Below are 27,492 nucleotides of genomic sequence, written 5' to 3'. Positions count from 1 at the left end.
TGCTCTATTATTCACCGTAAAGTGCTACGTTGTAAGATCGTGTTATTCCACTATGCATTTGATTTTTACAACAAAGTGGTATCAGAGCTGATAGTTCGTAACTCTCAATGAGCAACATTATAGAAAAAGTTGAGGTGTGAAGCTAATTCTTACGACGTGCTAACAATTTGATGACCAAGTGTGTAACCGAGACCAATGAGGATCATCTAAGCATGGAAGAAGGATCCGAATAGGGTCAATACGTGGGAGGTAAGTTTGGTTTGGAGGCACATGGAATGCAATTCGAGGCACGTAACGTGCGGTGGTAAGACCCACTTGAGCAACTATTGGAGAATTGAGTTTACTCACATAAGAGAGACGATTTCCGTTCAAAGGGGAGCAATTGGAACTCATAAGTGAGGGAGAGATTATTGAGAATTCCACTTGTGAGTTTGTCCCACATTGAAAAAATTGAGTGGATGATGGGTGCTTATATACATGGTTGGACCCAAAATTCAATAGACTTTAACTTTTGTGTCAAATTGGTGTTCACCTATGTGTATCAAGTCTATCCATAGACTCTTCCGGCGCTAACATAACCTTAAAAGTACTTTTATGATGAAAGAATGACAATTAAGGGCTGCAGTTAACTGTGAATGGATGGTTTACATCCCCTAGTTGATAACAATATGGAGCATTGACAAAGGATGATACAAATACGAAAGTATCATATTGAATGGAAAATGACATCAAAATCCTAGACATGCATATGTGCACAATCATTAGTCAACCTTCAATTTTTGTAGACCATAAAATAAAAAAGGTCTTTCCTACTCTATTCCCAATATATAATTCATCAAGAGTTGGAATAATGGACATCGATGGGACATAATGAGACTAAGTTGTAACCTCAAGAAGTGCAATAGACCAAGTTGAGACCTACTTAATATCATAAAACTCGATCTAGACACTTAATCATAACGAAGAAGAAAAATTAACAATGAATGAGAAAGCACATCTTTAATCTACCTAGATTTGTGTTCTGTTAGTGTACATATATTGCAAATACTTGTTAATGATTTTTATTTTATTTGTTTTCTTATTATATTTTGTACTTTATTTTATATGATACAATATTCTCAAATTTAATTGTGAAACTATAAATAAACTTCACATGAAGTTCTAATTAAATGATACATTATATGCATAAAAGTGGAGTGCTTTTGAGGTATATTGTGTGATTTTGGAATACCATTAAAATTAAAAGGAAAGTTATATAGGATGGTATAAGACCAACCATGTTATACGCATCAGAATACGAGATAACTAAGAAAACATGTTAAAAAAATAAAAATAGATGCCAAGTAAGGAGGATGAGTGATATAACATTAAAAAATAAATTAAGGAATGAACTATTTACAATAAGTTAAGCATAGGACTGGTAAAAGATAAGTTAAGGGGGAACTACTTAGATGATTTGGGCACTTAAAATGCAGACCAAGTAGTGTACCAATGTGGGGGAATGAGTTAGTTATTGTTAAACGTGTTAGAACTACTTAGATGATTTGGGCACTTAAAATGCAAACCAAGTAGTGTACCAATGAGGAATGAGTTAGTTATTGCACCTAAAATAACTTGTAATGAGGCAATGAGAAAATATTTAACAGTTCTTCAATTAGTCGAAGAAATGCCATTGATCGAGCGAATTGATGAAAAAAGATTCATATAACCAATCTCATCTAGTGAGACTTGAGGCTTGTTCGTGTTGTTATTATTATGATTGAAAAATTTAAAAGTGAAATGTTGAAATTATTTAAAAATTTTAAAAAATGAAAAATAATTTTATGACTAAATAGTCTCCGAAACAGTGAGCTTCAATAATAAATGTTAAATCCATACTATTTTCTAAGGGAAGCCAAGTAATTTTCAATTCGCATATTATGGCAAAAAAATTCCCACAGTAATTCTCTTTCTTATATATGCTTACTCAACTTTAAAAAAAAAAAAAAGTACATTAAAAGCAAAGATATAAATGTCATGAGTAATTTTTAATTTTAGAATTTATTTTTTTAAAAAAATTACCAACACATTTAACTATGATTCTTTTTTTTTTTTTGTAGCAAAAAAAATATACCCTTCTTTATCATAAAGAACATGGAAACAATGACGAGAAATAAAAAATTAATGAGGACAAAATGGTTAAAAAAAAAAACACTCAGATATTTCTTTTATAACTTCTCTTTGTATTTTACTTCACTATGAGAGTATCATATCTCAGGGTAAGTTAGGTGTAACTCCTATACAAGATAAGAAAAGGGAGTGACGATTCAGATGATACGGACACTTGCAACGTAAAGCACATAATACGCCAGTGAGGAAGAGTGAATTAGTTACTGTGAGAGATAGTAGAAGGGGTAAGGGTAGACCTAAAATAATTTGGAATGAGATAATAATGATTTAATATCCTTGAATCTGTAAAAAAAAAAATAGTCCATGATCGCATAAATTAGCTGAAAAAGATTTATACAACTGACCCACCTGGTGGAACTTAAGACTTGATTTTGTTGTTGTTGTTGAATGAGAGTATCATCTCTCTTTACCTCCCCAGTCTCCTCCCTAAATTATTCTCCACTATTATCACTATCAACAAATATTATTGAGATTTCAATCTAAATAAAAGAATGTGTGCAATTTTATGCTTTTGGGGATTAGCATATCGTTGGTGGTGCTGCTAGGCAGTAGAAGTGAGCAACTCAGCAACTGTCATGAACATTGAACGGCGTAGGCGAAGCATGCATGTATGTGGTGCGGCAGAGAATATATCGGTGGTAAGACAAAACCCAAATCCCACTTCCTACATGTCTCCTCCACCTTGGCTCAGCAATTGATTGGGAAAGGACTAATTGCCCAGGAAGTTTTCGACGCATCGAAGATGGAAAGAGCGACTGTGAAAGCGCTTTGATTATAGAGGCAACACAAATGGCCTAAATATCCAAATTATTTTATAATTACAATATTTACAAGTCATTACTACATAAATAATTTAATAAACAATGTTTTCTAAATTTTATAACTTCTCATTATTTAATTAACTTCCTATTATCTTCTAAATATAGTAAAAATCTAACCAATTTTTTTTTTAACTTTCTATTATCCTCTCAATAATAATAAATTTAAATAAATAAATATTTATATATTGGAGCAATATTTAACTACAATCATTGATGATCTCTCAACCTGTTTGCTTCACTTTAGTCCCTATATATATGTTAATGACATGCAAATTATAATTAAATGAAACTACCAGCATCTCCCGCCAACATATTAAAACATGTAAATTCTATTTTGCATGAAAATATAATAATTCACTATTAATGATAAATAATCTGATGTACAGAGCCATTTCCAGTCAATGACCTTCATTTTCATTTTCATTTTCATTTTCTCGGTCATCAATTTGGTCGTCGCCACCTCTCGCATCACCATAATCAATCCATGGTAGCATCGACTCAAACAATGCAGCCAACGTACTTCGATTATTCAGGTCACGGGGAACACGGGCACCACCGCCACCAATGCCAAGTGGATTGGCAACTTCACCTCCATTCTGCACTTCTCTCATCCTTGGGTCAGCCATAAAATTTTGCAGGTTGTCAGGTGGCATGGTTGGCACTGAGTCTGAGAAATCAGAAACCAAAAGATGGCCATACCTGGGGGGCAAAAAGGAAAAAAAATGTTCATAATTAAACTCATAACTGCTTGACAAATTCAACTAATGTACTAATTAATTAATGAACTAACTAGAAGCTCATGCAAGAATGACAGCAATTAGGGGAGAGATGATGAGCATTGGCGGGGGTGTACAGCAAACATGAATTCTGCAGTGCAAGGAAAAAGCAAAAGAGAACTTGCTAAAGCGGAACTAACACACATTATGAGTAGATCAAGACTTACTCATTTTTCTCTGAGGAGAATGCTTCTTTTCTTACACAAGCCCAATCCTTGGCTTCATTTCTATTGCATTTTAGTGTTTCAATCACCAGGATAGCAGCATTCATCAATAATTTTTGCAGATCTGGAAGCCTCCATATGATGTAACTTCTCGCAATGTATATGTTGATCAGGTGATCCAAGGATGGGTTTCCTGTTTGATCTGACCCAAAAAAGCTATTCTTTAGTACATCAGTCCATCCCCGATCCTTTAATGGTACTTTAGCTACTAATTTCTTGATGACTGATGGGTGAAGCAATAGAGCCTGCTTCATGAGATCAGTTGAAGTTGCTTTTGCATTCTCTGCCTGACCATCTTTCGAAGCTTCCAAACGCTCAAGATAAAACCGACAAATGGCAAGGGAATATGAAAAATTTGGAAACAACCATAAGGAGTTATCACTTCTATAATATTCAGAGAACCGTTCTAGCCATGAACACTCTTCTGCCCTCAATGAATAGTAGTCAATGCAAAACAAGGCCCCCATGGGATCATCTGAATCTAGGGAAAGCAAGAGTTTACATACTTCGAGAGCAGAGCGATGACAACCACGTCTATCCATGTTTTTCATGTGAATGAAAAGAGATGAGAACAATGGCTTGTTCCTTTCATGGCTGTATTTTATCTGGCAATTACCCTGCAATGGGGTGAACATAGGATGCCATGCACATTCCAAGCCATATAAACACTTTGCAATTGAATCTGCTGCCATTTGATGCTCACCCACAAATTCAAAGTACTCTGCCATTGTTATAAGAGACTCCATATGGTAAGGATTGTGAAACAAAATACTAGCTATACCATTAAGGTCATGGATTGCTTTGGCTGCTTCAAAAGCTTTCTGAGCTTGACCATAGGAAAATGACTGCACATATCTACACAATTAGCCAAAATTAGGGATAGTGTAACAGCAGAAACCAAAATTCCAAGTAGCCAAATGGTATTATACACAACAACATTACTGCGTATTTGCTCATGCAGTCTGTCAGTAGTTCATAAAAACAAGCTAATAAAATCAACAATTGGTTTACAAAAGCTAGAAAACCAACAAAAAAGTATTATCCTAGTATAAGAGGACACTGCATAGATTCCCCTGCCCTTTTGGAAAGACAATGCAGAAAGAAACCCATAGGTCTATTGATGAATAAAATTCTGCCAGATTCTACTGCAGAGTGTACAGATTTGCCCGTGGGAACAGAGCAGCAAGTATCCCCCACAAACAACTCCAACAAAAAGAATTTTTTTTCTAAAAAGAAAAGGAATATATAATTAGAAACAAATAGATAACAACTATAATTTTCCCCACTAATAACATAGACTTAATCAAAAATTAAAAATAAAGAGCAGTTAAACAAGAACATGAACAGCTGTAAAATAATAAATAAATAAAGTATGACCTATCTAAATCACCTGAAATAGTGGTATCCATTCTTGGATTCTAGATGTTCCATGGACAAAGATCCATCCCAACGAGGCCAGTGATCCAACGGGGAGACAAGGGTAGTCTTTTTGAGGATGTGGCTTCCACGTTTTACGCCTCTTGTTTGTCTAGAACTGCCTACTTGATTACTTTTCTCAATCAAATTCACCACCTTTGACCCAAATATTCTTCGGAGCTCATTTTCAGCATTCAGATACTTTGGATCCACTTGTAATATGGAATGTGTGCATTGTTTAGCTTGGCTGTCAAAAACTCTCACATTTGCTGCCTTGCTTTTTAACAAACCGGGCTGATTACCAGAAGAGTGCTCATTGAGAGAGAGATTTTCTAAAACCACATCCAAGGGTTTTTCAACTTTATCTGAGCTTGAAAATAAATTCCCATTGCCTTTGTTCTTTTTCTTTTTCTTTGATTTGTAATTAGATTTTGGAACTGCTGCAACAACACTTTTCCTCACAGAGGGTTCCTTTTCATCAACATTTTCTGCCAAGGTTTCAGCAACAATATCAGACTCATTCACCTGCAAGACACCAATCATTATGAAGTGTTAATGAAACACATCTGTTATATAATTGCAGCTTCCATAGTGAATGTTTGCACTGACAAAGCATCTACGGATAACAATCAATATATGAGTAAATAGACCTATCTTCAATATGAAATACATTCATGCAGAAACAAACGTATATAGTGATTATAAACAGTCTCGAGTACATGTGGAAAGTATTTGAGAACTACACTATAAGGTAAAGTCTAGAATTCAGATTCGAAGAGGAAAAATATCAATGATTAAACTACTACCAACATAATCTAAGACTACATCACCATTATTACTTGTCATGCAGAATACTGTTAAAAGCACTTCCTGTTACACTAATTATCCTATATTGCCCCTAAAATAAAGAGGGTTTGGTGTCTGGTTCTCAGCATAAAAAATATTCCCATGGAATGATATTACCAAGAATTTCATTCTTGGGATGGGATGCTTGCCTCATTGGAATATTTTTGTTTTGTTCACACAGCAAGATATTGAACTGGCCATCCTGCATACATTCCTTGGAATCTCATTCTTAGGAATGGGATGCCTAAATCTGGTTCATGCTGTAACATTTCCAGGAACATACCATGTACACAGGCTGCTCATGTCATGGTTCAACAATGGAATCTTCGAGCTGACCCCTTGACATTTGTATAAACAATAGATGAAGAATAATTATATTTTCAATACAAAAGCCTACTTATATTATGTACCTAAATAAATCCATATCCTGAACTTTCAACAATCATAAATTAAATGAAAAAAAATTCAACATTTAATAATCAAATCAACCAAAATAATTGGGGGCAATATGATCTCCAAATTTTAACTAGTATATTATATAATTATAGTATAATATCAATATTACTTTCATTTTTATATTTTATTAATAATTTATTGATATAAATATATAAAAAAAGAAAACATGTACTAATACTATATTCTAGGGGCACTGATGTTTAATTAGTCAAAATAGTGAATGCAATTTGATCCCAAAGGTAAGAATCCAATGGGAATTGGATTCCCATGAAACTTACCCATGGGGGAGGGTACGAATGGGATATACAGGATTTCTAGTGCCCAAACAAGATTGAGAATGAGATGCAATGAGAATCACATTCCCAAGAATGTCAAAAGATGCCGCAAACCAAATGCCCCTTAATGTAAGAGCTTACCCGAAGGACACTGGTTGCAGCCAATCCCAAATTGCACCAAAGTAGTTAAAGCACAAGGTGCACTAAGGCAAAAGGGTACTTGGAGCATAGGCGCAAGGCTCACATTCCTGTGGTGCAAAATTATTAAAATTGTGTGTACAGTGCCCTTTGATTGGTAATTGATCTATGAACACATTAGCAATAATATTAGAATTTAAAATACCAAAATATTCAATACCAAAACATTAATGCATAAAAATTATGACTACCAAGCACCAAGTTCCAAGCAAAACAAGCATAGTTCAACACAAGCACACAAGAGTTCAAGCTTCAAACTACAAAGAAAATGAAATTGCCAAGCCCAAGGCCCAAAAGCATCAACAACATAGTTCAATATCAAAAGAAAAGAGTACAATAAAAGATTTCAAAGTCTAAAATCTAATAGTCATCCTCATTCATCATCAAATGACTCTACTAAGACATCATCTTCTTCTTCATCATCAGAATTTACTTCTCCAACACCTTCCTCTTCAGTCTCTTCTGCACTACCCTCTTGGATATCATCCTCATCTAGAAGTTCCAATAATGTAGCTCTTCATCTAGATGATGGCACATTCACACTTATTCTTGATCTAGTGCAATGCAGGGGCTTATTCTAGCAGCTTTGGCAACAAAACCCCAAAAAGGATCATATTCAAACACGCATTCATTGTCCCCATCAGAATTATCATCCATCCTACCATCAACCACTCATTACTATCGTCAATCTCCTTTAGAAGGATAGGATCAACGGTATCACGCTTGTATCAACGTCTCAAAGTTTGATTATATTTCACAAGCACCAAATCATTCAAGTGTTGCTAGGCTAGCCAATTTCTCCTTATTCTATGAAGCTGCAAGAAGTTTAAACTTTAAATTAATATGATAAATTATGATTGAAAACATAGTAGTACATGTTCTTTGACCCATGATATCCTAGCAAGTCACATGTTGGAATATGCTCCAATTTCTTTAGTAGCCAGCAGCACTACGTGTGAGGCTAAGAACTTTTTCAGCAAACTTTTGCAAGTTTGGAGCTGATGATCCAAATGACATCCACCATTGCACTGTTACTAAATTAAAATTAAATGAATACCTACTAGCTAACTAGCTAAAATAATTTTAAAGAGAAAGTGTAGTAAAAATACGTGTATTACTAAGTTACTAACTAAAATGTAAAATCAAAGCAGGTAAAAGCCACTTTACTAGGTGCTTTTCTCTTCCTTTTGTCTCACCACCAAATCAATTCTAAAGGTGCCACTAACAGTAGTGCAATTTTCCAACTCATTTTCAATTCATTGAATGCAAGGTAAGGCTGCATACTATAAACCCATTGTGGTTCACCCCTTCCTCGGACCCCGCATACGCGGGGGCTTTGTGCACCAGGCTGCCCTTTTTATTTTTTTATTTTTTTATTTTTTTTATTAGTAAAGATAAATTTTATAGATCAAAATGGAATATGTATAGAAAACTCCAAACATACACCAAGGAGGGAGGCCAAAGCTCCCAATCGAAACAAGAAGCATCAAAACTAGGAACACCTAGAATCAATTACAATCAAACCTGGGCATACCTAGGGCCCAACAACTAGGAGACCTAGAAGCAAATACAATCAAAAACTGGGCATACCTAGAAATCCAAGGGAACGCGAGATAAACAGACCACAAGGAGGTCTAGACCCCTTATTCCTGATCTTACTTTTCACAAGTTGAACACACGTCCATCCATTTTCCGTAGTCACAATGGAAGTATGTCCTATGCTTCTAATTCTTTGAGCAACATCAACACCATGATTTTTCGAAATAGGAAGGGAGACCTTACCAGTATCCAATTTCTTTCCATTTTCCTTCACACCCTGAATGGAAGGGGTATCAATAGTCTTTTTTGTTTCTTTTGACCCTACATTCTTAGGGCCATCACCATCAACCACTGCTTTCATTTTGTCGTCAACGGCCTTACAAGAGTCCAGACACACATTCGATGATCCATCCAAAGAAGCAGGATCTTTCTTCTTCTTTCCTTTCTTCTGTTCTTGCTCAATCTTATTCTCTTGCAATTCCCCACAGCATGACCAAGCATATTGTAGGACGTACAAAATTTAGGCACGTTCTCATAGGCTACCCTCTGAATAAAAGACGGACCATCAGGCAAACAGACTTTTACACAACTCTTTAGTTCTTTAGCAACATCAATTTCTACCAATGCCCTGGCAAAGGAGATACTTTCCCTGTTGGTAGTCAATTTATCTGCATGTACTGGATGTCCCAAAACAGAACAAATCTTCCCAAGGGCATTCAAGGTCCATAATTCAAGAGGAAGATTTTCCAGCTAAACCCAAATCGGCAAAATGCTCAATTCCTCATTGTTGAACTGAAACATGTTTGGTAATCTTTTAAGTAGCAAAGGCCGACCATATGCATGATAGGGACCATTAAGCAACACCTGAATCATGTCCTCTTCTCTAAAGAATCTGAAGATAATCCAACCACTCTTATGATGAAAAATTTTAGTCTTAACGTGCCAGGATGCCACAATCGTATTCAGGACACTTTTTCCTGGAAATTTGCCTGCAAAGTAGCCCGCCAAGCAAAACTTACACTTCTCTTCTGGTTCAACCAAGTCTCTATCTTCAATAAGAGCTTCATCACCTCCCAAATTAAAGACCGGGAGGGCACCACAATTTTCTTGGTGTCTGTTCTTAGCAAACAACTGAGCCCACGGCACCTTCTTATCCCCTTTCATGAAAAAATCTTTCTCCCCATCTTTCGAATTTCCAGAGCAACCGGTAACAATTGGAAGAGCACTAGAAGCACGTGGTTGAGTACCAAACTCAGTACCAACTCCAGAAGATTTACCATTCACACAGGTCTCCATTTGCATCCTCTATATTTGCTTTACCACCATGAAACCTTAGGATTGACATTTTAGCAAGTCTATTGAACTCGGCCATAATTTCAGAAAAATCCTTTTCTATCCACTCATTTCGGCTTCCCCCTTTAATTTCAATGAAAGTCAAAGCATCTTCTACCTCCTCCAATTCAGGGTCCAATTCAGGCTGCCCTAGTTATTTGTAATCCATTGAATGGCACCAACCCTGCAATGCATTAGTAAAAAACCAACATGATTTCTTCATATTGCAAAAAATGTGGGGGTATGAATAATAAAATTATAGGTTCAAGAAGTGTGCAACTGCATGCAAAGGTTGATGAAGTTAACATCCCACCTCGTGTCAATAATTTCATATGCCTCCTTGAATCTATCCTCTCTCATTGAAAAATCCTTAGCTATGGCTTCCTTCCTGCCCATTGGTTCATATATATATATATCCCATTGCAAGTTTATTTTCCCCATCAACCAAACTGAGTACATGGACAAGTGGGCCTATCAATTTAAGGGCATAAACAATTGTATTCCAAAAGGTAGGCATCAAAACAATACTAGTTACACTTTTGCCAGCTGCATCCTTTGCCCATTTACTAATAATCAATCCTCAAAAGTAAACATCTTCCTCAAGTTGTCTTCTAAAAGTGGATTGAATGAAAAGCAATGAAGGCTGTTGCAAACCTTGTAATTGCAGGCCTTAATAACTCCTTTCCTCTTGTGAATTGCTTCAACAAGTTCACCACACCAACACGGTTATAAAAATAACCATTCAAAAATATTGCCCTCTTCAAAATTACATGAATTGTAGGCATCTTCCGAATATCCTCCCATATCAAATCAAGGCAATGGGCAGCACATGCTGTCCAATATAAATGTGGCCTCTTTGCTCCCAACAATCTCCCTATTAAAAAAATCACGGAGTTAAGCCATTAAAATATTAAAATAAACAATAGATACGTTATAAAATTTAGTTTTAGGAATAATTTCTTATCTATTGCAACATAATTTGAGGCATTATCAATTACTACTTGAATCAAATTTGATTCTACGATTTCCCCCATCTCATCAAGTAACCTATACATTCTATATGCATTCTTGACAATATTAGAAGCACCAAAAGACTTGATGAATACCGATCCCCTTAGAGAGCCCATTAAGAAATTTATTATGTCCTTATTAGCAATAGAATCCCTCCAATTGTCGAACATAATCGAGCATCCATATTTTTCCAATTCCTCCGTATTGACCTTCATCAATTCTTTCATTTGACTAACTTCCTTCTTCAGGAAAGTAACTCTCACTTCATGATAGCTAAGTAGTTTCATTCCAAGACCATATAGCCCGATTGATTCTCTCTTGCACACCTCATTAATGGATATTTGCTTCATCTTCCCTTCATTCTAGCTTAAACCACTTTCCTTGGACCAGGAGTAAAAAACAAATCTATAGGCCCCTTTTGTTTAGTTTCTTCAAGGTGGGGGTGGGATGACCTACTACTGGATTTGTAGGAACTTCAACTTCCACCACTAAACACATTCTTGCCACGAGAGCCAATTTCCTGAACTTCATCCTCTTCATATTCCCCATAACGATCTATGTCATCAAAGTCTGGCGATAACTCATTTTTCTCCTTCTCTGATTCTTTAACATACTAGTCTCCACACAAACAAGAGCAGAGCACCTAGGGAATTATTTTACATTTCAGAATCCTCCAAAAATATGTTGTCTTCCATGGAATACTCTTTGCTTTGTTACTTTAGCACAAAAATTGCAAGTCACATTATTTCTGTTTTTTTTATCTTCCAAATGTGCATACTTCCATGCAGGATATATATTTGCAGAGCCTACTGAATCCATTTAAAATGGATGGTAGGCAGCACTGGCAGCACACTGGGAACCAGGAAGCAGCAGCTGTAATTGTACCTTTTTTATATCAGCAAACAGAAATTATATTAAATGAGGCATCAAGGGAATGCCACCGAAGTACAAAGAAACAAACAGGAGAGAGACACCTATTACAGAAAAGTATTGAGAAAATCAAGGATTACAAAGGGTCCCTTTCAACTAGCCCAGAATGCCAAATAGAGATCTTAGCAATCCAATGGCCTATGATACCCTGAATAGGAGAGAGAATTCCTTGAAAGGCTCTTCTATTCCTCTCTCTCCACATGGTCCAGAAAATACAGCAAAGGGAATGAGGGAGAGAGAGCTTCTCCCTTATTAAATCTGATCCCTTTCGAAGCCCAGAGTTCACCTCCCACTGTAGCTGCAGTGACCATTTCTGATTTACAATGGAGATGGCAAAGTTCCACAATTTCTTGGTCCAAGAACAATGCAGGAGTACGTGATCAACCGTTTCCTCCTGCTCCAAGCATAAAAAGCATCTATTGACAAGAGGGAGGCCTTTTCTGAAGGTTGTCTATAGTAAGGACTTTTTCAAGAGTAGCTTCATATGTGTAAAAGGCAACCTTTGAAGAGGCTGCTGTTTTCCAAATCAGGTTCCAAGGGAAGTTAGTGCTGCTCCCAGCGAAATAACTAAGGCGTTTATAGAAAGAGCTGATGGTGAAGCTCCCATCTTTCCTCAACACCCATTTGGGCTCATCGGAACTGACCTGACAATAAGACTTAGAGACTGCTGAAAATATCTGTAAAAATATCAAGTTCCAATCAAAGCAGCGAAGCTTCAAGTAACAAACAGAGAGCTGCATGGGGGCAGAGAGGTTGCAAAAAGCTCTAGGTCTCCCAAGGGAAGCAACGAGAGAGAGCTTGTTAAGGGCAGTCAGCTGTGAGGCATCCATGGACGACATGCTTGCTGCTTCGAGAGCTTTTCCTGTCTTGTTGGAATCTAGCTAATTGTAAATCTTAGAAACAAGGATAAATTGAAAATAAGCGAGCAGCAGCCTGCAGCAGCTATAGCTGTAAACTTCAGAAAGTGGGTAGTGTGTACCATATTTTACAACAAAAAAAACAAATATATATATATATATATATATAGAGAGAGAGAGAGAGAGAGAGAGTATTTGAAGCCTGGCTGACAGCAAGCAAGCTAAGAGCAGAGTGCTCTGGACTAAGTTGGTCACAAAAGAAGAAGAGAAAAGTAAGCTTGAACCCTGCAAGAACTTTGAATAAGCCTTCAAAGAAGACGACCTTTGATTCCAAGAAGAACTGAAGAACAAGTTGAAGAAGCTTTGAACGGTCAAACTTGCAAGGGCTTGTGAGACCGAGCTTCGAAAAAAAGCAGGGAACAGTCGAACCTGCTAGGGCTAGTGAGATGAAGCTTTGAACACAAACACAAGCAGTGGCAGGGTGAAGGGCTTTCCCAAATAAAAGGGTTAAAAAAAAGAGAGAGAAGGGGGGGTGGGTAAAGACGAAGGGCAGATGAGTCACACCTCAGTGGGCATTTTGAAGAAGAAGAAAACTCACCTTGATCTGTTGAAGAGAAGAAGAAGCTTCGGAGCTTGAACCCTGCTAGAACTTCGAATAAGCCATCAAAGGAGATGACCTTTGATTCCAAGAAGAACAAGTTGAAGAAGCTTCAAACAGTCAAACTTGCAAGGGCTTGTGAGATGGAGCTTCGAAAACAAGCAAGGAACAGTCGAACCTGCTAGGGCTAGTGAGATGAAACTTCGAACATGAACACAAGCAACGGCAGGGTGAAGGGCTTTCCCTGGGATTTCCTAAATAAAAGGGTTAAAAAAAAAAAAAAAAAGGGGGGGTGTGGGGGTGACAAACATGAAGGGCAGATGAGTCGCACCTCGGTGTGCCTGCCTCTTGCTCCACCGTGTCTCAGTGCGCCTTATGCATGTCACCTCACCTCACCTCACCCCCTCCCCCCCCGGGGGGCGCCCAAGGCGCTGAACTGATTGCCTCTTTGCACCTAGCGCTTAGTCATGCCTCAGGCGTGCTTTTCACTACTATGAATTGCACAAGAGTAGGCAGCTACCAAATTTTATATGGGTGCTTTTTCCTGCTAATTGAACAAATTTTATTACCCAAAGAAGATGCAACATACAAGAGAGCACAAAAACAAACTAAAACAACCTCTCAAACTAGACAAGACTGGACCAGACAAAAACCATCAGCCTATGAAAAACAATCAAATTGGAGCTAAGAAAAAAACTAACTCAAAATAATCAAGTACTCCAGAGCTCAAACAAAGACTAGACTAATCCAAAGAACACAACAAACAAACAGACAGCCTTACACCCTTAAGACACTGCCCCTTAGAACAGCTAGAAACTGATCCCTGATACTGTTTATTGCTGGAAGGGGAACCTGACACCGCTTCATCAAAAAGAGCAATCTTAAAAAAAAATTCAGATATACTAAAACAAGGCTTAGAAGAGATAAAGGACTTCCTCAGGTTCTTTCCTTGAGGATGAAACTTGACTTTTCTTCTTCCTCCTTGTCATCAGCCAATGCAATTCTCTGTATCTAGAATGAGAGAAAACATGATCAATAGTCTCAATGGAGGCCACTTTATCCTTCTTATAAGTGCCAATTAAATCTGCTTGATTCACTTTGTTCCATTTTACTTACCTTCTAGCCCACTTATCTTTGAACTAGATATGGTAGTATGACTAAATAACCTCCAGACAGCAAAGGAGACAAAAACTATATCAGTTATGGCTCCATTAGCAGGCTTCAATTCAAACCTGGTTACAGTATTGTCTTTGATGAAGGACAGCAAGTGAGAAAGAGAATAGAAATAAAGGAGAAGGAGAAGGAGAAGGAAGGAAGGAAGAAAGAGAGCATTAGAAAGGAGACAAAGAGAAGAGTTTGTATGAGGGAGGGAGAGAGAGAGGGAAGTCTGATCTAAGAATACAATTGCACCCTAACATTCATTACCCACAACCGACACAATACCCATACACGCCACATTTAAGAGAGACAAATATTTTAAGTAAACAACCCTTGATGAACATAAATTCCAAAAACAAACAAAATTCACATATTAACCTAAAATTATGGTTAATGGTTATTTAGTCATTTAGTATTTTTTATTATGTGTTAAGAGTTATGCTAGTAAGTGTTAGTGAGGGTATTATGGTCATTGTCATTGTACTTGACATAAATTATTTATAGAGGGAGAGACCTATCATTGATGTTAGGCCTTCCATTTTACATGTTCAACGTGGTATCAGGGCATGATTCTGAAACCTAAACCCTAATTGTCACAACCACCATCTAAAACAAAGCCTAAAACCCTAATCCGCTGCATGTCTACCATCATAGAAAAATTTCTAGCAACACTATAGCCCTAGAAAACGGTCAGCAGCTGCCTGAAGTCAGACCAGTTGCTGGAAATTTCGAGGACGACATTGTCAGTTCAGGAACACAAAATATACTATAAATTTTGCAAAAACAACACCGTAGTCACTCACAGAAACTGCCAATCTCCCCCCCACAGAAATCCCATCTCCAGGCAGTGCTCCATTCACCCTCATGAACTGATCGAAGGCTGCCAGGGCCAACCCCACGTGCCAGTGAGTGAAGCCACTTTCAGGAATGTTTTTGCCCTGAATTCATCCAGCAGTGCTCGAGTCCCTCTATAAACATATTAATAGAGTTTTTCATGATGTTTTTTGTCCAATGATCGCACCTTTTTTAATTGCCCATGGCGGCACCCAAGGAATCGTTGTTTGATGCTTCATGATGCTGTTTGTCAATTGTTATTGAGTTTTTTTATCTGAAACAGTGGGAATTGCTGTGTTTAATTTGATTCAAAGTCCTAATTCCTTCCATAGACCAAAATATCAAGCTGTTGGGCATGTATTTTGCTCAAAGATCCAATCTTTGTTTTAACCATGCACTCATGGTAATTCGTTAGTTTTTCTTCAGTGTTAGTAAAGGCCATCAGTGAGTCTCTTGGAGCAGTGGTAGTGTTCACAAGCTGTTTTTGTGAGGCTGTGGCAGTGTTATATAAGTTTGTCGGTGATTTGTCTGTAGTAGTTTTGGTGGTTCACCCCTCCCATTGTTCCAGTGTTGTGAGTTGGTTTCTTGGTGATGTGGCAGTCTTGTACTGATTTATTTGTGACTCGTTCATGATGGATCACCTTGTTCGTGATTGTTCCAATTGTTCCAGCAATTAATCTTAATATCATTGGTCTAAGTTTGTGAGTGTTGGGATGGAGTTTGCAAATCCCAAAAGTATGGTTCCCTCGTTAGTCACTTCTTTGAGTGAACCACATACCGTGATTATATCAGAGGAGTATTCAAGGTTTCTACAGTACCAACCGCCTCAACAAGCATCTTATCACATTGCTTCTTTTGCCCAAAAAGGTAATTCTATAGTCCTTGTGTTATCGATTTTTCTACCACTGACCATATACCATGTGCAACCAACTTCTTTTCTGCCCTCTAGTATCCTAAAAATCTACCTCCTATTACCCTTGCTGAGGGGTTCACTATTGCTGTTAAGGGGATAGGAACAGTAAATCCTACTCCTTCCATCTCTCTTTCTTTTGTTTTATACATTCCTAAATCCCCTTTCAATCTCATGTCAGTTGGTAAGGTTACAAAGTCAGCAAATTGTTCTGTCACTTTCTTTCTTGATTCTATGGTTATTAAGGATCTAAAGACGAGGAAGACAATTGACACTGGACGTGAGGCTCATGGGCTTTACTATGAGTCGCTTTCTCCCCCCATTGCCTGCATAGCCGCAGCTATACCACTTCAAATCCATTGTCACCTTGGTCATTCGTCCTTGGACAAGTAGAAAAAGCTAGTTCCTACATTGAGTTATGTGTCTAATCTTCAATGTGAGTCTTGTCAATTGGGAAAATATAATCGTGTTACCTTTGCTTCAGAGGTTGAAAAACGAGTGGTTAGTCCTTTCATGCTAGTCCATTATGATATTTGGGGTTTTAGTTGTTGTCACGTCATAGTTGGGGTTTAATAAGTACTTTGTTACATTTGTTGATGAGTACTCCATGATGACTTGGTTATATTTAATGAAAGATTGTTCTAAGTTGTTTAATATCTTTTGTCCCTTATGTTCTCAAATAAAGCCTCAATTTGACATGCCAATCAAGATACTTCGTAGTGATATGGGTACTTGGTTACATTTGTTGATGACTAATCCAAGATGACTTGGTTATATTTAATAAAACATTGTTCTAAGCCGTTTAATATCTTGTGTGCCTCCTGTTCTTAAATAAAGACTCAATTTGATAAGCTAGTCAGGGTACTCCGTACTGATAATGCTAAGGAGTACTTCAATACCCAATTCACTACCTATATGACTAATTTTGGTGTAATCCATCAGTCCTCTTGTGCCTACACTCCACAAAAAAATGGAGTCGCGGAGCATAAAAACAAACATAATCTTTAAGTCAATCATACCTGATTGTACCAAATGAATGTCCTCGAAATTTTATGGAGTGATGTTATGCTCACAGCTTGCTCCTTCGTCAATAAAATGCCATCGTCTATCCTTGGCATAGTAGTCAAAGGCGCAAGGCACACCGAGGTGCAGAGGGTACTTGGAGCCAAGGAGCAAGGTGCGAGGCAAAGGCACACACCTCACGAAGGTGAGGCGCACAATTATTAAAATTGTGTACAATGCCTATTTGGTGGGTAATTGATATAAAAACACATCAATAGTTATAATAGAATTTAAAATGCCAAAATATTCAATAATAATTATGACAACCAAGTACCAAGTGAAACAAACATAGTTCAACTTAAGTAGTCACACATGCAAAATTTCAAGCTTCAAATTAAAAATTAAATAAAATTGCCAGGCTAAAAGCCCAAAAGCATCTTCAATATCGAAGGCTGGAAGACAAGCTCGCGAAGGGCTCCTAGTGGTTCAAAGGCTCAAAGACGAGCTCGTGAGGGCTCCTGCTGGTTCGAAATGTCGAAGATGAACTCATGCTTCAAAGGCTCACAAACGAACTCGCGAAGGCTCCTGCTGATTCGAAATGTGGAAGACGAACTCGCGAAGGGTCATGGGGCTACGAAGGGTCAAAGAAGAAGGGTTTCGTGCTAGCTCCTGTTGGTTCAAGTCAAATTAGGGCTAAGGTTCCTTCTGCTCTAGCTATTTCTTTATTTAACAGGCTCAAAAAGTTCAAGGCGCGACTCATGTCGCTTGGCGCCCCTCTGCACCTCATCGCGCCTCCTTGCGACTCTTGCAGGTACCTTCGCTTTCCTGGGATAAGGTGTTGGACTCCTCGCTTCTCTGCGCCTCACGCCTCAGGCACGCTTTTAACTACTATGACTCCTTGGTGGTAAAATCCCATATTCAATTATCTTCCGTAAGGCTCATTTGTTCTCCCTTCCTTCTCATATATTTGATTGAGCGTCCTTTATCCATCAATTAACTGAAGGGATGTCGATGTTATAGTCCTACTTTACATCAACTCTTTGTCTTTGGTTATGTCACATTTTTTGAGTCTACACCATACTACTTTAATTCCTTAAGTTCTGTTGACCTTGATGAGTCCGTTCCTCTGCCTTGCCTTCTAGATCCCAACCTATTATCTGTGCCCAATCCTCCTACATCTTCATCCAGTTTGAGTCCTTCTCGTCGCTTGGATCATCCCAATTTGCATACACACACAGTAACGTAAGGGAGGAGAGCCTCCTCTAGCTTCCACTACTACACCCCTAGTACCCTCGTCATATGATCTTATTTCCCATTATGTTGATCTCCTATAGCTGTTTGGAAAGGTAAACGCACTTGTACCCAACATCGAACATCCAATCTCTAATTTTGTTTGTTATGATTTCTTGTCACCCTTGTATGACTATTTTGTTAGTACTCTTTTGTCTGTTACCCTTCCAAAATCTATTTCTGAAGCCCTATCCCATTTTGGGTGGAGGACTACAATGGTCGAAGAGATGCGTGAGCTACATGATAATGATACTTGGAATTTGGTACCTCTTCCTCTAATAAGTTTGTGGTTGGTTGTCATTGGGTGTACAATGTGAAAGTCAATATTGATGGTTTTGTGGCTCTTTTGAAGGCCCTTGTTGCTAAGGGATATACTCAGGTGTACGATTTAGATTATTCAGAGACATTCTCTTTGATCACTAAACTTGCCTCAATACGTTTGTTCATCTCTTTAGCCACAATTTGTCATTGACCTTAACATCAGTTAGACATGAAGAATGCTTTCCTACATGGTGATCTTCATGAGGAAGTCCATATGGAACAACCACCTAGATTTGTAGCTCAAGGGGAGTCAAGCTTAATGCGTCAGCTTAAAAAATCATTATATGGATTAAAACAATCTCCTAGAGCATGGATTGGCCGATTAGTGATGTAGTACTTGAATTTGGTCTCCGACGTTGTGCAATAGATCACTCTATATTTTATTGTTATACTTCATCTGGCAGGATTTGCTTATTGTGTATGTGGTTGACATTGTGATCACTAGTGACGATGATCGGGGCATCCAGGACCTAAGGTTTTTCCTACAAAGTAAGTTTCAAACCAAGGACTTAGGACCATTGAAGTACTTCTTGGATATATAAGTATTGAGATCTCATATGAGAATTGTTGTAATAGAGGAAGTATGTTCTTGATCTTTTAGATGAGGCAGGGCTGCTGGGATCCAAACTTGTTGATACATGCATGGATCCCAATAGTAAGTTAGTGCCAATTATGGGTGATATCTTGCCTAACCTAGGACGGTACTAGAGACCTGTTGAAAATTTGAATTATCTCACAATCACTCGACAAGATATATCCTTCTCAACAAGTGTTGTGAGTCAATTTCTCGATTCTCTAAGAATAAGTCATTGGAACGTAGTAATTCGCATTTTGAGATATCTCAAAGGTGCACCAAGTATAGGTATCTTCTATCAAGATTGGGCTCACATTCATATTTAGGGATATACAGATGCAGATTGGGTTGAAACACCTTCTGATCAAAGATCCACAACCAAGTATTGTATATTTGTCAGCGGTAATTTGGTGTCTTGGAAAAGTTAAAAACAAAATGTGGTGACTAGATCAAGTGTTGAGTCAAAGTATATGGCTATGACGCACACTACATGTGAACTTGTTCGGTTGAAAAATATATTGAAAGAGCTAAGTTTTCCACATTCTCAGCTTATGGAGTTGATGTATGATAATCAAGCAGCTAATATATTGCCTTTAACTTGGTCCTCCATAAGCAGACAAAGCACATTGAAATTGATTGTCACTTTAATAGAGAGAAACTTGTACAGAAGCTCATTACAACCACTCATGTGAACTCTGAGTTTCAGCTTGCTGATTTGTTCACTAAAGTCCTACGAGGTGCTTGTATGAAATTCATTTGTAACAAGCTAGGAGTATATGATATACATGCTCCAGCTTGAGGGGCAGTGTCAATGGTTATTTAGTTATTTAGTATTATTATTATGTGTCAGAGTTATGCTAGTAAGTGTTAGTTAGTAAGGGTATTATGTCACTAGTCTTGTACTAGACATATATTATAAATAGAGGGAGAGACCTATCATTGATATTTGATCTTCCATTTTACCTAATTATTCAACAATTACTAAATTGCTAAGTAGATGCCTAAAGTTGGCACGTGAATAAGAAGCCTAAGTGGTAGTCCTCCATCATACTCCTCCAACTAAACCAAACTCCACTCTGGAGAGTTTGGCTGCAAGACAAGCAGTATCGTGAATATCACCCATGGTAAGCCAAGTAGCATCCAAAATGGGTACCCTTTCTAACTAAACCAAATATCAACAGAAGTTTCCGTAAGACCCAACAAAGTTATCATCTTGTAAAGTTTCAACAGCATCATGTGGCTGGGAAATGGGTAGTGGCTGAGGAACTATAGAACTTGCACAAGTAGTATAAGACAAGGTTGGAGGCTCAATAAGGGGTCAAGTCCTCCATGTTGAAAACTAAACCAATCTTCATATTACAAGGACATTATGCAATTATGCATCAAATCATAGAGTTCTAGTGTTGGAAAACAGGCTAGTGGCATAAGCATGTGGTTTCTTTAAGGAATTCTTCAAATAATGCTTAAATTGGATGTGGAAAGATGACGTCATCACCTGCATTAAATTCTCTCACCCTAGGACGAATGTGGAAGTTTATAATCCATACTACTCGTGACAAGTTTACACATAACCTCATCATGCAACACAAGATGTGACATATTCAAAATAAGGATATTAGGTGATGAAGGAAAAGGGCAAGGGCAATAGATGCATGAGATTTGTAACCAAATATACAAAAGGACTCTTTGCTTAAAGAACTATTTACCGATTCCCATGAGCAAACTCATTTATAGGTAACAGAAAGTTGGAATTGCCCTGTGTTTCCCACAATGCACCAAAGGAAATGACTCAAAATACAACTAACAACCTTAAATTAACAAAATATAAAATACAAAATACTCAGAATTCAATTGTTCAAATCCCATGACCTTGGCATATCACATTGAGAATGGCTAAACTGCTACCGTGTTCTCAACACTGGAGGGGTATTTAAGAACATAGGTAAATTTACTAAGGAACTCTACCACCTAGCATGCTTAGAACTCAATTTTATTTTGAACACAAATATCACAATGCTAATTGCTAAGTGGTTAGAATAGAGCACAAATTACGTGGGTAAAAGACCATATTTCCAATGGAGGGATATCAATAAAGCATAGAACTCCACATCATATGTAATGTATTTCTGGTAAGTGCAGTGATCTTTTAACTATATACTACCTAAAAGTGTCCCTCCTGACTCAAGATTCCACCTAAACTTACCCCAAAAGCATCACAAGCAACCTCAAACACATTACTAAAGCCTAGAAACATAAGTCTAGTTTTTGCTTAAACTTTTCAAAAGCTCTATTAGTGCAGAGATCTAAGAAAACTCCCCTTTCTTTAAACATTCAGTGGTAAGTGCTATAACAATGCCAACCCAATGAATCGCCTATTAAGTAGCTAGGTTGTGAGAGCCATGAGCCTCAAACCTAGCCATATGCTCTAGTCACTCCCTAGTCTAATCTTCTCAAGATTAGTTGCTATGCCCCACATAGACATCACAAAACCTAGAAAGGTGCATTTTTTTACATTTATAAACATCTTAGCTTCACAAGTGACAAAAATCAACATGAACAAGATGATTCTCCCTGGTACTACTATAGACTAGAATGCCATTATTAGGAATTCCCTACAAATGGCAGCAAGGTATTTGCAAAAACCCTCTAAAGGTGCTAAGGGCGTTTGGACATCTAAACAGCATGGCTAACCACTTAAAATAAACCATCCTAGGACTTACATGTAGTTTATCCTCAAAAACCAAGGATAGTAAGTTGATCAAAAGGATTCAAAAAATACATTAAAAAACTTATTAGGAAGGGCTAGGGGCATAAGTGATAAGACATGCAAATCTACCAACATAAAAAAGGTTGTCCATGCTTAAAATTGTTCACAATTGTTACACTTGCTTCTCATTTGATAACGTGAAGCATAGTTACAAGAAAAAGTTGACACCCTTGCGAACCACGTGTTCGTAAATGTTTCAAAACATGATATATTTGCATTTCGGAAAGCCAAATCTAACAATTTAAAATTCCAGTTCAGTATTTTTCACATAAGATTTTTTTTTTATTAGTTGACGTGGAGAATTATCACATCATAATTTTATCCTAAGATCTTGTTAATCTATTTCACAGTTTCAAAACACATCAACATCCTACTCAACATGTACAAGTGCTGTTACATTTTTCTCACCAATTTATCAATATAACTATGCCCCTACCATTATGCATTTTAGAGCATGTGACATACCAAAATATAGTTCATGTTTCCGTTTCATGAACTAGTAACATGGATTTGAGGTGTTCAATAAATTATGATAGAAATTGGTTAAAAAAGGATTTTTTTTTTTTTAAGTAGATGGTGCTGGGCTTCTTTACCTTATAATTTTTTTTTTCGTATTCTTAGCCTTCTCTTGAGAACAACTTTTGTACTCCATCTAGTTGAAATTTCTTCTCTCTAGAAAAAAAAATATGGTTAAAATGTTCTATAAAATACACGCAATAATGCGAGCAAAAGCATCAAAAAAAGGTACTAATGTGGAAAATGAGCACAAACTTTTTTTTTCTCTCTTTGAAAAGAATATTGGAAACAAGAAACTTGGCAATAGAACTAAAGCAATTGACTGACTTCCTAATCATAAAAGCACTAATCAACTTCAATGGATAGGTTTCTTGCCTTCCCAAGTAGCCTAGAGATTGCCTGGTAATCAAATAGTTGTTCTTCAATTTCTTAGATATTGTACCCAATTTTTCTATTTCTTTTCGGTTAAAAAAAGAAGATAATTTCATTAAAGAAGGAAGGACATACAAAAAGGAGAACAAGAACTCCTAAACAAAACAGGGAAAAAAAAATTTACCCAATTTCTCAAGGTTAATCTCCTTCACAAGTTTGTATTCTTCACTTGAGGATCAATTTCTCAAGAGTAAAATCAAAGTAGTTCAAAAAAGAGTCAAACCATTGAAACACTTGGTCAATTGATCACTTTGGAAGCTGGAACTGTTTGAGAATAGAGAAACATGAAAAAAGTTGTCCCATGCTTGTTGCTGTTGCTTGGGGGTGCATAGTGGGAAGATCTTTTGATGCATGAGAAAATGCCTATTGCCCAAAAATTTGGTTTTAAGCCATATGATGGACCTTAATTTTGATGATGATGGTAGATGCAACAAAAATTGTCTGACAATGTCGTCTTCAAAAAGTGGCAATGATTGAAGTTCTAGGAATGAACAAAACTATAATGCCACGGTTCTTCCTAAAATTTCTTCAAGTTCTCTATTTTCCACTTGCCTCTAAAATTTTGATTGAGGAGATTATGGTCAATGAAAAACTTTGAGCTCTTGATACCAAGTTTGATGTGGAACAACAAGGAGGAGGGAGAGTGAAAAAGAAGGAGAAGGAGAGAGGAAAAAGAAGACGAAAGGAGAAGACATAGTTTTTATGTGAGGGAGAAGGAAAGAGAAAGAGGGAAGGCTGATGTTCAAAATTGCACTTTAACCTTTCATTATAAACAAACATATACAAATACACCCACATTTAAAAGAAAATAAATAATTCCAAAATAAAGTCTTGACGAATTAAATTCCCTATACTAAATATAATTCCCAAATTAACATAATTTACTAACTTGTTAACTCCAAAGCCTATGCCCAAAGTAAGAGGTGCCAAATAGGGGGCCTCAGTAGGAGTCTTCCATCAATCTTACCCTAGAATTATAAAGCACAAAGTAGCAAACTTTGTTCTCAATACAAGAATCCTTCATCTCATCGACAAAGAGATGTTTCCCAATCGTGCTACCTACGTAACTAAGACCTTCATTTGCCCATTAATTTCAAAGATAAATCATATACTTTGACCCAAACTGGTACTACATTCAACTCCATCTTCCAATTCAATTTAGGAACCCATTTATGCATTTGTGCAGGACAAATAATAGCTTGCCTCCCAAATATCATGGACTACCATCCAACAGCTCATCACAGCCCTGCTTGCTCCCAAAGTTGAATACGGAAAAGTAAAGCTACCTTGCTAGCTCAACATTCAAGAAATTATGTTTCTGACGTAATCTTTTACCCCAAACACCCACAACTTGAAACAGCATATATTGTTATCCAAATTTTGCCTGACCAAGGAATTTTCCATAAGCATTGTGAAAAATACTTATCAAACACTCTACTCTCCTTTATCCTCCACAACAATGGAAGCATGATAGCACAGATAATAGCTGCAAAACCATTCAAAGCTCAGGCCCAAAAACACTAAAACATTATTTAGGATTAGGCATAATCTAGGAATTCTCAAGGGTGCCCTTCAACCAAGACTTATCATGTTGCTGATTTCCAGTGGCCAGTCTACCTTAACCATCTATATCAACGCGCGCCCTTATCATAAGAGCCTTGCTAATGGCATTAGCATCTGGAACGCCAGAATAACGATCACAATTATTAGCTACATCATCTGCCAAGTCAATGAATTATTTGGCACCTCAAATTGCAAAGTCATAAGATCAAGCATAGCTCCCCCAACTCTGTCTTTTGCCCTTCGCCAAATGTTTTTTTTTTTTATAAGTAATAAGTTTATTGATATAAAAAATGAACACCCAGCACACAAGGAGTGTACATGGGGTAAACAAATCAAAAACAGAAATTACAAGAATCTAGTAAATCAAAAACAGAAGAAAATAATTGGTTTCACAAAGCAGCCAACCAATCCATCAAAGTTGTAAAGAAAAATAGCTTCAGGTCCGAAATGGATCTTTCCTTATCTTCAAAACACCTACTATTTCTCCCCCTCCAGAGACACCACAATAAACAATGAGGAACTATCAACCAAATAAACCCATTTCAATAACAACCAAATCTGCCTTGCCAACATGCTAGAAGTCCCACTACAGATTACGGCATAACCCAGCTCACTCCAAATAAACCCAAAACCATAACCCACAAGTCCATTGCAACCGGACAATGAATAAAAAGATGATCAACCGTCTCATTATTACACTTGCACATGTAGCACCAATCCAATATCCAAACCTTTCTTTTTCGTAAATTGTCAATCGTTAAGCATTTCCCTAAAGCAGCAGTCCAAACGAAAAAAGCTACTCTTGATGGAATTTTCTGTTTCCAAATACTTTTCCAAGGAAAGCCACCATCTTTGGAGCCCATTAAAATACCATAATAACCTTAACCAAGAAGCCCTTCTCTCTATCAGATTTCCAGCACATCTTATCCTCACCGAACCCTTTCACCGATGCACCATATATGATATCCATAAAACCAGTAAAGGCCTCTAATTCCCGAAGATGCATACCCCTAAAGAAACTTACATCCCAAAACAAGACTCCATTAACAAACTTCTTAAGCTCAGCCATGCTAGCTTCTTTATCTCGGCAAAATCTATACAAATCAGGATAGCTGACTGCAAGAGACGTCTCACCACACCAATGGTCTTGCCAAAATTTCACCTTAGACCCATTTCCAATATCATATAGAACGTGGCAAGAAAAAGAAGGCCATCCCCAACTAATATTTTTCCACAAGCCAACACCATGTGGACCATTAACAGGCCTATTACACCAACCACCCCATTCACAGCCCTATCTTAACTCTATCACTTGCCTCCAACCAAAGAGCAGCCTTCTCCATCCCAAATCTCCATAACCACTTCCCAAGCAAAGCTTCATTAAACTGTCTTACCTTCCTTATCCCCAAACCACCCGAAGAAATGGGAGAGCAAACAGTATCCCATTTAACCAAATGAAATTTTGGTTCATCACCAATGCCACCCATAAAAAATTCCTTTGAAGTTTCTCAATACGGTTAGCCACAGCAGCAGGAATAGGAAATAAAGATAGAAAGTAAGTGGGTAAATTAGATAGAGTGCTTTTAATTTACGTGACTCTACCTCCCTTAGATAAGTACAAACGTTTCCACCCTGCTAACCTTCGTTCTATCTTCTCGAAAATTGGGTTCCATATTGTCTTATCCTTGAATTTGGCTCCCAAAGGAAGACCCAAATATTTCATAGGAAGATTACCCTGTTTACAGCCAAGGACGTGCAAGAATAAGTCAAAATTAAACACCGTACCAACAGGAACCAACTCTAGCTTGCCCAAATTTATCTATAAACCAAAGACCACCGCAAACCACATAAGTATCACATGGAGAAACAAAATTTGATCCAGATCAGTGTCACAAAAAATTAGAGTATCGTCCGAAAAGAGAAGATGAGACACCACCAAAGCCCTTCCCTCTATACGCCCCACACCAAAGCCTGACATGTGACCATCACGGACAGCTTTATCCAACATTCTCCCCAGGGCTTCCATAACCAAGCCAAACAACAAAGGAGACAATGGGTCACCTTGTCTCAACCCCCTAGAGCTCCCAAAAAACCCAAAAGGACTGCCATTTATCATAATGGAGAAACGAACTGTAGATATGCAAAAGAAAATCCACCGCCTCCATTTGGCAGAGAACCCACCCCGTTCTAGTAATTGCATAAGAAAACCCCAATTTACATGATCAAAAGCCTTCTCAACATCTAATTTGCAAAGTAGCCCTGGCACCCCAGTTTTCAATCTACTATCAAGGCATTCATTAGCAATAAGTACAGGGCAAAGAATTTGCCTGTTCCTCACAAAAGCATTCTATGAAGTTGAAATTATATCTTCCATAACTGTGCGAAGTTTGGTGGCTAAGACCTTAGCAATGATCTTATAAACCCCCCCAACAAGACTAATAGGGCGAAAATCCTTTACTTCAATTGCTTCTTTTTTTAGGAATGAGAGATGAAAGTAGCATTCAAGCTTTTCTCAAACTGGCCTCTAGCAAAAAAATGATGGAACACAGCCATAAGATCAGGTTTGAGAATCCTCCAGCAAGCTTGGAAGAAAGCCATTGTAAATCCATCTGGTCTAGGCGATTTATCACCATTAAAATTTTGTATGACATCAAAAATTTCGGCCTCCTCAAATGGT

General features: G+C 37.5%; 1 protein-coding gene across 1 annotated transcript in view; it reads right to left on the bottom strand.

Moving 5' to 3' along the window:
• Positions 1-3,322: 3,322 nt before the first annotated feature.
• The window catches only part of LOC131160068 (uncharacterized), a 28,362-nt gene continuing 4,192 nt past the window's right edge, over positions 3,323-27,492 (bottom strand). The window contains exons 2-4 of the mRNA XM_058115383.1: positions 5,381-5,931; positions 3,934-4,845; positions 3,323-3,689 (exon numbers count right to left, since the gene is read on the bottom strand). Coding sequence (XP_057971366.1) covers positions 3,389-3,689; positions 3,934-4,845; positions 5,381-5,931 — 1,764 coding nt within the window. The 3' untranslated portion in view covers positions 3,323-3,388. The remainder of the gene's footprint in view (positions 3,690-3,933; positions 4,846-5,380; positions 5,932-27,492) is intronic.

Source organism: Malania oleifera, chromosome 7 (assembly GCF_029873635.1).
Source record: "Malania oleifera isolate guangnan ecotype guangnan chromosome 7, ASM2987363v1, whole genome shotgun sequence".
Classification (NCBI taxonomy): Eukaryota; Viridiplantae; Streptophyta; class Magnoliopsida; order Santalales; family Ximeniaceae; genus Malania; species Malania oleifera.
This window is presented reverse-complemented; position numbering and strand designations above follow the sequence as displayed.